The 10,574-nt window shown below is 40.6% G+C and overlaps 1 protein-coding gene across 1 annotated transcript; it reads left to right on the forward strand.

Moving 5' to 3' along the window:
- The first annotated feature begins 324 nt into the window (after positions 1 to 324).
- On the forward strand, positions 325 to 3,879 carry LOC114460683 (E3 ubiquitin-protein ligase TRIM39-like). The gene is made up of 3 exons (XM_028442606.1): positions 325 to 550; positions 767 to 898; positions 2,182 to 3,879. Exons 2-3 carry the CDS (start codon positions 878 to 880, stop codon positions 3,772 to 3,774), a joined length of 1,614 nt encoding a protein of 537 aa, XP_028298407.1. The 5' UTR covers positions 325 to 550; positions 767 to 877; the 3' UTR covers positions 3,775 to 3,879.
- The last annotated feature ends 6,695 nt before the right edge of the window (positions 3,880 to 10,574 follow it).

Here is a 10,574-nt window from a genome sequence, read left to right on the forward strand (position 1 = left end):
AACAACAATTTCACATCACATCACTTGAAACTTATTGACTATTCCCCACCCATTCGTTTTCCTATCTTGTATCCCTCCTCCCTGTTAACTCCCCCTCCCACCCCCCTCACCCTGGTGTAACACTGCCCTCTCTTTTTTACATCCTCCCTTTAATAAAGTATTTACCCTTCCCTAGGGAGGGCTGGTGATGGTCACAATTATGCAATGAAATAAATTCATTTATTTAATTGCAATAATAAAATATGCATTGCTGTTAAAAGATTGCACTTCTTGTAGTGTTAACCTTCAACAGCATGTGCAGACAAGGTGAAAAAAAAAAATGGTCCTGAGAGCAGAGCCAGCGGAGTCACGTGCGCGCTAGAGCCAATCACTGGAGAGCTCATGACATCATCACTGTGGAGTTAGAACTGATGACATCATCACTGTGGATGAGCTTTTTCTGTTTTTGATCACCGTCTTGCATCCAACACTGCACTATGTAGAGCACTTAGAGGTTCGCTTCCGTTCTGTGCATCTAAACTGAACCAGACTGACTCTGTTCCGCCCATCTGTAAGATACACTGTCTCAAAGTAACTTTTGTGTGTGTGTGTGTGTGTGTTAGCGGCATATAATATATACATCGGAAACTATAACAGAATGTCTCACTGCATGTAAAGCTACAAATTATTATTATTATTATTATTACGTATTATCAACAGGAACAAGTATTTATTAATTTTAATGTGACACATTTAACATGTGATCATTACTTTGTTTTATTCCAAGATATAAATTGTAAATTGAGGAAACATTGGAATTGAGCTGCTGAAAGGAAGTGACGGATTGCTGCTCTGCTGCTTTTTATGGGAACACCTTTAAACACTGAAGGGCTTAATTATGGGACATCTAACGTCAAAGGTAAGTTACGATTTTCTAACTGGTTTCTGCATTTAGCTCATTTTGTTAACATTTAAAACAGGGATTCACATCCGACAACATGCTATATATAATTGTATACAATATGTTTCAAGGCTGTAGCTATTGAATATTTTTGTAATCCAGTATTCCACTGAAAATTCCATAGATTAACATATTTTTTAGTTAAAGAGAAATTATATTCATACATGAGAAACTAACATATTTGACTCAGGAATGAATGAACCATTTGTTTCCTTTTTTAGACAATCAACACTTTTGCTTTTTAGCAAACAGCAATTGCATCTCAGGAAATGTGACTAGTTAATATAAAAATGAATAAAACCAACAGAATAACATAACTTTTTACTTCTGCCAAGTCCAAACATCTTCTCAGATATCTACAACTACATAGATATCTTTATTTGAGGAACACTGAAGATAACTTGAACTAAAGTTTAGACTTGGTAACGTGACGTTTTCCATATCTTTAACTTTCATTCTACGGAGTCCAAATGAGGTTTGATATAAATGTAATGTTCATTTTGAAAAAAAAAAAAAACAGGATTGAAGTGCAAATATATCTAACCAGTTTCCAGGTTAGAGATTAAATGTGTAAAAAGTTTGCCAATGGTTTCCATCATCTACCACCCACCACTAAAAGTCATGTGATGTGTGATATCATCTAAGAAAGGTCTCTACTGCTCATGGGGAACGTATTTTTTTTAATATAAATTAGCCGTGAATGGATTAAAAAAATAACCAATCAATTGCAAATCTGACTAAATAATCACGATTAATCACAATTTGTGAATTTCAGTCACAAGTTGCACAGAAATTACGTGTATTTATAAGTTACAAGTAAAGTAAATTAATTTGTTCCCAAACAAAATCACTGTTAAATGTAGTGTGTGGTCCATGCAGACTTTAAAGGTTTGTGCTATGTTAAACTTCAGTCTGTTATTACACAATATATTGGTTATTTTAAAGAAAAAAGATTGTACATTAAAATAAAATGCGCAAAAAATCTAACCTATAATTTAGAAAAATTCCAGTGTCAATACGAGAGAACTTTAGAACTAATTTGAACCTTAAACATTCAAACTATTGCACTTTTACATTCAGCTGCTGAGGCACAGCCGACTGTCCACATTACTACAGGATGACTGAATCAATGCTAAATACTAGAGGTGATCTCAGTGAGATGGACTCAGAAACATTAGTAAAGGAACGTTCCACAACAATGAGAGTGTCCTGTTAATGTGCTGCTTGTCTCTGTCCCTCAGTTTGTGGACATGTCTCCTGCCTGCAGTGGGACGTCTGAACATCACTTCCTGTGCTCCATCTGTCTGGAGGTGCTCACTGATCCAGTCACCACACCATGTGGACACAACTTCTGCAAAACATGCATCAGCACACACTGGGACACCAGTACCACCAGCAGGTGTCCCGTGTGTAATCAGGTGTTCAGCACTAAACCTCAGCTGAAGGTCAATATTATAATGCGTGAGATGGTTTCTCAATTCAGACGTGAATCTGAGAAGAAAGCAGCAGCACCAGGAGAAGTTCTCTGTGATGTCTGCACTGGAACCAAAGTAAAGGCCCTGAAGTCCTGCCTGGACTGTGTGTTCTCCTACTGTGAGACTCACCTGGAGCCTCATCTGACAGCATCAGGCCTGAGAAGACATCAGCTGGTGGAGCCTGTGGAGAACCTGGAAACCAGGATGTGTCCAAAGCACAGCAAACCTCTGGAGCTGTTCTGTCAGAGCGATCAGACACGTGTCTGCTTGATGTGTTCTGTTTTGGAGCACAAGAGTCACCAGTTAGTCCCTCTGGGAGAAGATCTGTTTGAAGACAAGAAAGTTTATCTTCAGCAGATGATCCAAAAGAGACGAGAGAAGCTGGACGTGATCAGAGAGTCAGTGAGGATCAGGAAGGAAGCAGCAGACAGAGGGAAAGCTGAAGGTGTGGAGATGTTCACTGCTCTGATGGAGCTTGTTGAGAGAGGCCTGAAGGAGCTGATGAAGACAATGGAGGAGCAACAGGAAGCAGAAGAGAGAGAGGCTGAAGGTTTGATCAAAGAGCTGGAGGAGGAAATCTTTGAGCTGATGAAGAGAAGCTCTGAGGTGGAGCAGCTCTCCCACTCTGAAGACCACCTCCTCCAACACTTCTGCTCCCTGAAAGCTCCTCCAGCCACCAAGGACTGGACAGAGGTCATGGTCCATCCATCATCACATGAGGGGACTGTGCTGAGAGCTGTGGCTCAGCTGGAGGACACACTCAGTGATGAGATGAAGATGATGAAGATGAAGATGATGCAGCAGTTTGCAGTAGATGTGACTCTTGATCCTCTTACAGCTCATCCTTACCTTGTCCTGTCTGATGATGGAAAACAAGTTTGCCACAGTGATGAGAAGAAGAAACTTCCACACAACAAAGAGAGATTTTCTCCTTGTGTCAATGTTTTAGGGAAACAGAGTTTCAGTTCAGGTAGATTTTACTTTGAGGTTCAGGTTAAAGGAAAAACTAAATGGGATTTAGGAGTGGTTAAAGAATCCATCAACAGGAAGGCATATATTACTCCGACTCCTAAGAATGGTTACTGGATGGTGGCACTCAGAGATGGAAATGTGTATAAAGCATATGAAGATCATTCAGTCATTCTTCATCTGAAGTGTTTTCCTGAGAAGGTGGGTGTGTTTGTGGACTATGAGGAGGGTGTGGTCTCCTTTTATGATGTAGATGCTGCAGCTCTGATCTACTCCTTCACTCACTGCTGCTTCACTCATAAACTACACCCATTCTTTAGTCCCTGTTTAAACGATGGTGGTAAAAACTCAGCACCTCTGATCATCTGTCCTGTCAATCAAAGTGAATGATCAGTGTCATGATGAAGTCTCACCAACAATAGATTCAATGGTTCTCTGCAACCATTCACTTCTCCAGGTTGGTTACGCACTCCATCCAACCTAACATGTATGTTTCTCAACAGTGGGAGGAAACATTTTATTAAAGAAGTTTCACATTCGGTGTTTGGATTGTGATGAAATAAAAGTGGATTTAAAAAATATTTTACAAAATGATTCATTGTACAAATGTGTTACATGTTTTATGATCAGTTAAAATGTGTTAGTGGTTAGTAAAATAGGAACATGATGATTTTTTTCTATGGAATATAATGAAAATAAGATGCTCAGGTTATCTAAGGAGTTTTTGTAAGTCCATCTAAGTTTAATTTGTAATTGTGTTGAGTATAACTGTGGTACATTTTATTTTTAAGTGTTGTATGTGGGTATAAATGTTGATATATAAAACTATGTACACTTTGCTTTTTCTTTTGTTTTTTGTCATATTAATTTTGAAACCTACATGTAAAAGAGGGTGATTGAACGTCGAAGAAGTATTCTCTGTTTATCCAGGTTTACTTAATTTTAATTGAATTTAACTGTTTTTTTTTGTTTGTTTTTTTATTTCTCTTTGAGTTTTATTTCAAGAAAAAAGCACTTGTAAAGATCACAGGCATCTATACACTTTATTATTGTATCTGTCAAAGTGTGTTGTATGCCACCCTTTGTAAACTTTGTGTAATTGTTCAAACAAAAACACAGAAAAATAATTTACAAAAAAAAATGTGGTGAAAATAAAGCATTTGCATGAATTAAGAAGAATAAAGTGTTGAATGTTCAAACTTTAAAATGTACTTTTTAAGTCACTACGACTCTTCCTTATTATCTTACCCTTTAATTAAAGAGAAACCGTGAAGTTTTGGTGTTTAAGAAGTGTTTATCTCACTGGTAGCCCTTTGGATTATTCACTAGTTTTAAAGTAGCTCCATGTTTCACAAAGGTTGGTGACTTGTTCTTTAGATCAGTGGTTTTCAACCGTTTCAGGCCACGACCGCCAAAATAAAAGTTCCAGAAAGCGGGGACCCCCACTGTCGCTGAAGGTGGTTGAACACAGACATGAACATTGAAGAACAGTCATGTGGAGACAGGGCCATCCATTGTTCTATAAAACTGTGATAACCACATGTATAATATAATATAATATAATATAATAACTACTGTTATCCAGGAAGTTTACTATTTTTTATAGTCATCTTAAAGATGGAAATCCTTTTTTTTAATTAGACAAAGTGACCAAAATGAGGAAAAAGGTGGTGACATGGGTTTTTAAAACCACAGAAATGGGTTTAAAGTAGCAAACTAGAGCGGGCAAAAACTGACATAAAGTGCTAAAAATGGTTAAAACTGTCAATATTGGAACAATTAGTTGAAACTGGCTAATAATGGGAATGACAAATGGTGAATGTGGTTAAATTGGCAAAAAAAATTGAGCATGGAATATGATGAAAATAGGTTAAAAGTGACAATAATGGGTCAACATTTGTGACATTAGGTGGAAAAGTTGTGGAAAGTGCAAAAGTGGAAACACGTGTGCAGAAAAGGCATTTAAATAAGATTGGAAGTGTCAGAAATGGGAGTAATATAGTAAAAATGCTTTAAAAGGAGCAAAAATATGGCAAGAAAAAGGGATGAAAGCATGTTAAAATATGGCAAGTTTGGTTTAGTTGCAGAAAAAGCGAAAGCATGAGCAAAAAACAGGGTCCTTGCCCCAAGGTTGAGAACTCCTGCTTTAGATGCTGGTTCCAGGCTGCTGTGGTGTGTGCAGTCTCCTCTGTGGCCACTAGGTGTCAGCCTCCCTCTGCTAACAGCCTGACTCTTTGGATGGAGGTAAAAACCTATGTTTGGCTACAAAAAGTCTACAAACCAGTGACAATAAGCTGTTTCCTCATCAGAATCCCAGTTGTGAGGGAAGAAGAGGAAGTTTGTGTCGAGTTAAAACTTAATGACGCTCCGGTGAGTGAAGGGTCTGGATATCATTGGATAATCCCAAATTCATCTGTAAACCAAAATTAAATAACCGTTTTTCTTCCTCTCCTTTTCAAACAAAAAACAAGAAAAACTTTTTACCGTTTTAATCAAAAAACCATAAAACAAATCCAAATTGGCCCATTTTTCGATTATCCCGTGTCCTTCTCTTCTTTTCCCTTTTACAATTGAACATTGAAAAACAGCAGTTTCACAATCAGAATCAACTTTATTGACCAAGAGTGTATTAATACACATGAAGAATTTGTCTTGGTGACCTGTGATCTCTCAGATAGTGTAACATTAAATAACAATCAACTAGAATAAATAAAAATAAATAAAAAAAGAAGTATAAACATAAATATAAATATAAAAGTATAACAGTAGTTAGACTAATATGTGCAAACTAAATAAAATAACAAGATAATAATAATAATAGTAACAATAATAATAACGAGATAAAATAAAAATACAATAATAATAATAAGATAATAGTGCAGTAGTGCATTGATAAGTAGTGCAGGTGAACATTTAAATGAAAATATTATGTCCATGAACATTCACAGTCACAGGTTGATCCAGGGTTGTTATGTTTAGTTCCAGGTTATTTCACAGTAACAGAAACAGGTCTGACACTCAATGACTGTGTAGTGTTAAGCAGAGTGACAGCCTGGGGGAAGAAACTGTTTTTATGGCGGGTAGTTTTGGCGTACAGTGATCTATAGCGTCTGCCGGAGGGGAGGAGTTTAAACAGATTGTGTGCAGGGTGTGAGGGGTCTGCAGTGATGCTACCTGCCCGTTTCCTGACCCTGGACAGGTATAAGTCTTGGATGGAGGGCAGATCAACACCAATGATCTTTTCTGCAGTCCTGATTATCCTTTGTAGTCTGTGTCTGTCTAGTTTGGTTGTAGATCCAAACCAGACAGTGATGGAGGTGCACAGAACAGACTGAACGATGGAGGTGTAGAACATGATCAGCAGCTCCTGGGGCAGGTTGAACTTCCTCAGCTGACGCAGGAAGTACATCCTCTGCTGTGCCTTTTTCCTGGATGTGTCTATGTGGGAGGTCCACTTCAGGTCCTGTGAGATTGTGGATCCCAGGAACCTGAAGGAGTCCACGGTAGCCACTTTGCTATTCAGAATGGTAAGGGGGGAGAGTGGGGGGGGGGGATTTCTCCTGAAGTCCACTGTCATCTCCACAGTCTAGAGCGGGTTCAGCTCCAGATGGTTCTGACTGCACCAGAGAGCCAGCTGTTCCACCTCCCATCTGAAGGCAGACTCGTCCCCATCCCTGATGAGACCGATGACGGTGGTGTCGTCTGCAAACTTCAGGAGTTTCACAGAGGGGTCCCCTGAGGTGCAGTCATTGGTGTAGAGGGAGAATAGAAGTGGGGAGAGAACACACCCCTGAGGGGCGCCAGCGCTGAGTGACCGGGTGCTAGATGTGATGCTTCCCAGCCTTACTTGCTGCTTCCTGTCAGACAGGAAGTTGGTGATCCACTGACAGGTGAAGGCTGGCACTGTGAGCTGGGTGAGTTTCTGGTGAAGGATGACCGGGATGATGGTGTTGAACGCAGAGCTGAAATCCACAAACAGGAACCTAGCGTAGGTCCCTGGGGAGTCGAGGTGATGCAGGATGTAGTTCAGTCCCATGTTGACTGCATCCTCGACAGACCTGTTTGCCCGATAGGCAAACTGCAGGGGGTCCAGCAGGGGTCTTGTGATGTCCTTCAGGTGGCTCAATACCAGCCTCTCAAAGGACTTCATGACTACGGACGTCAGGGCAATGGGTCGATAGTAATTGAGTCCTGTGATGGCCGGTGTCTTAAGGACTGGGATGATGCTGGAGCTTTTGAAGCAGGAAGGTACTTCACACAGCTCCAGTGATGTATTGAAGATCCGTGTGAAGATGGGGGCCAGCTGCTCAGCACAGGCTTTCAGGCAGGAGGGAGATACTCCATCTGGTCCTGGAGCCTTTTTGATCTTTTGTTTTTTGAATAGCTGGCACACATCTTTTTCATTGATCTTCAGGGCAGGTGGGGGGTCAGAGGGTGAGGTAGGGGGGGAAGTGGGGGGAGCAGGAAGGGCAGAGTCCAGGTGATGGGCTGATGCTAATGAGCTCGGGGTTGGGTGTGAAAACCTGCAGTACAAACTATTCAGGTCTTCAGCCAGTCTTTTGTTACCTGCAGGGTGGGGGGAGGGTTTCCTGTAGTTGGTAACCTCACGCAGGCCTTTCCACACTTCTGAAGGGACTTTTTTTGAGAAGCTTTGTTTTAGCTTCTCAGTGTAGCACCTCTTGGCTACTCTGATCTCCTTGGTTAGTGTGTACTTAGCCTGCTTAAACAGGTCCCAGTCCCCACTCGTGTAGGCTTCCTCCTTAGCCTGATGCAGCATCCTAAGTTGAGGTGTGAACTAGGGTTTGTTGTTGTATGTGCAGAAAGTCTTGGTCTGCACACACGTCCTCACAGAAGCTGATGTAAGATGTCACAGTGTCAGTCAGTTCATCTAGGTTGTCTGATGCAGCTTCAAAAACACTCCAATCAGTGCAGTCAAAGCAGTCCTGTAACTCCTGCTTTGACTCCTCTGTCCACCTTTTTACAGTCCTTACAACAGGTTTAGCAGATTTAAACTTCTGCCTGTTGGTCGGGATGAGGTGAATCAGACATTGATCAGAGAGCCCCAAAGCTGCACGGGGAACAGAGTGATATGAATCTTTTATTACAGTGTAGCAGTGGTCCAGTGTGTTAGCACCCCTGGTCGGGCACTTTATATGTTGTCTGTATTTAGGGAATTCGTGAGTTAGATTTGCTCTGTTAAAATGCCCGAGAATGATAAGAAAAGAGTCAGGATGTTTTTTCTCCACGTCTGCTATCTGGTCGGCCAGGTGCTGTAACGCCTCTGTTACACAAGCCTGAGGTGGGATGTAAACACCGACCATGACAAACGAGGAGAACTCCCACGGAGAATAAAACGGTTTACAGTTTATGAAAAAACTCTCCAGATTAGGGCTACACGTCTGTTTCAACACTGTGACATCTGTACACCAACCTTGGTTAATGTAAAAGCATATTCCGCCTCCCCTTGTCTTCCCAGAGAGCTCTTTTACGCGGTCCGCTCTGAGGAGCTGAAAGTCCGGTAGATGTAGAGAGCTGTCCGGGATGAGTTCACTGAGCCAGGTTTCAGTAAAACACAGCGCGGCGGATCTGCAAAAGTCTGAGTTTCTGGTGTTTAGGAGCAGCAGTTCATCCATTTTATTTGCCAGAGAACGGACATTCGCCAGGTGAATGGATGGAAGTGCAGTGCGTAATCCCCGCTGCCTCAGTTTGACGAGCGCGCCTGCTCGTTTACCCCGTCTGCGTCAGCAGAGTATTTTCGTGCTATAGCAGAACCTGGGAACATCTAAGCTACACACTTGTTGAAGTCGTCACAGAAGGTGAAAGCAACGTTGTTTTTAACACACAGCATTGCCATTTTCACCTCCACATTACTGACCTCATCTTCCTCTTTGGGATTTCTTGTCACAAATGCTGACATCCCCTGAGCATGTTTCTTTGCCTCCAGCCGGCGCTTGTGCTTAGTGGATTTTTCGTGTTGATTTACGTCGCTCCTTCCTCCGTGGGCGATGCTAAAATCGCAGTTGCAAATCATACAGAACCGGTAATTGGAACCCATCCTGCTCTTCTTCATAAAAGTAAAGTCACTGTCCAATCTCTCAAGGTATTTACATGACTTTTTAGTTTTTTTCGCCGGCGCGCCTTCTTCACATCCATCCATTTTCCGGGTTTGTTCCTGCTGTAGGAAGTTGCATCTACTCTCGCGAGAAGTGAACTGCAACCTAGGTCACGTGAGGCGGCAGTTCTCACGAGGTTAGTGATAGCGTCCAGTTTGGAGAGGCGGACGAATGTTTTTTATCTATCTTTTAATGATGATTACATTAAAATACGGGATTTTTACAGGGAAAATAATAGGGGAAGGTGGCAGGAAAGGGGTATAAAATACATGAGTTTCCCGGCCAAAACGGGATACTTGACAGGTATGATACATTAAATATCACAAACTTAGTGTAAGCTGTCTTGAACAAAGTAGTAGTAGTAAATAAAAAGTCAGTGTAAATAAGTCACTTTAAAAAGCTGGAACAAACCTCCAGGTTGTTGAGGTATTGAGGTTTAAACTAATCACAGAGTTCCTTTTACTTAAATCAAGTTTATTAAATAAAAGAATAGATATCTTGTTTGAAAGAATCCTTACAAGTTAAGAAATGTCTATTTAATGTTATCCAAATCACACAGTTGATGATAAATTAAAGATGTTTACTGTTCAGAATAAACACTAGTGCAGAAAGCAGAAAAAACTAGCATATTTCTCAGACTATAAGGCACACTTAAAATCCTTTAATTTTCTCAAAAATTGACAGTGCGCCTTATAATCAGGTGAGCCTTATGTATGTATTAATGTGTCAAAATGTTTTAGTACAACTTTGGTAAACTATGAAGCTGCACCGCTTGATGGATTTTTGGTGCTTCAGGGCTACTGTAGTCAGGAGCCTCATGGAGTGATATGTACCGTACTGTGCTTTAACATACTGAACTGAAAAAGTCAGTGTATTGTTCTGTATTTTATGTGTTAAACCTGAACAATGTTGAGAATTATTGTTAATGAGTTGAATAAAGTTTGACTTATCTGACTATTTTGTTTCTCTTAATGTGCCTTAATAATAATAATAAACTAGTGCGCCTTATGTATGAAAATAGACCCGGTCAGACCCATTCATTGATAGTGAGCCTTATAATCCGGTGCGCCTTATATT

This window comes from Gouania willdenowi, unplaced genomic scaffold (assembly GCF_900634775.1).
Source record: "Gouania willdenowi unplaced genomic scaffold, fGouWil2.1 scaffold_5_arrow_ctg1, whole genome shotgun sequence".
NCBI classification, from domain to species: domain Eukaryota; kingdom Metazoa; phylum Chordata; class Actinopteri; order Blenniiformes; family Gobiesocidae; genus Gouania; species Gouania willdenowi.

Bases quoted from the DNA above. Each gene is read 5' to 3' on its own strand.
- LOC114460683 (XM_028442606.1), top strand. From the start codon at position 878: ATGGGACATCTAACGTCAAAG. The intron at 899-2,181 runs GTAAGTTACGAT...TCTGTCCCTCAG, and splicing joins TGGGACATCTAACGTCAAAG to TTTGTGGACATGTCTCCTGC.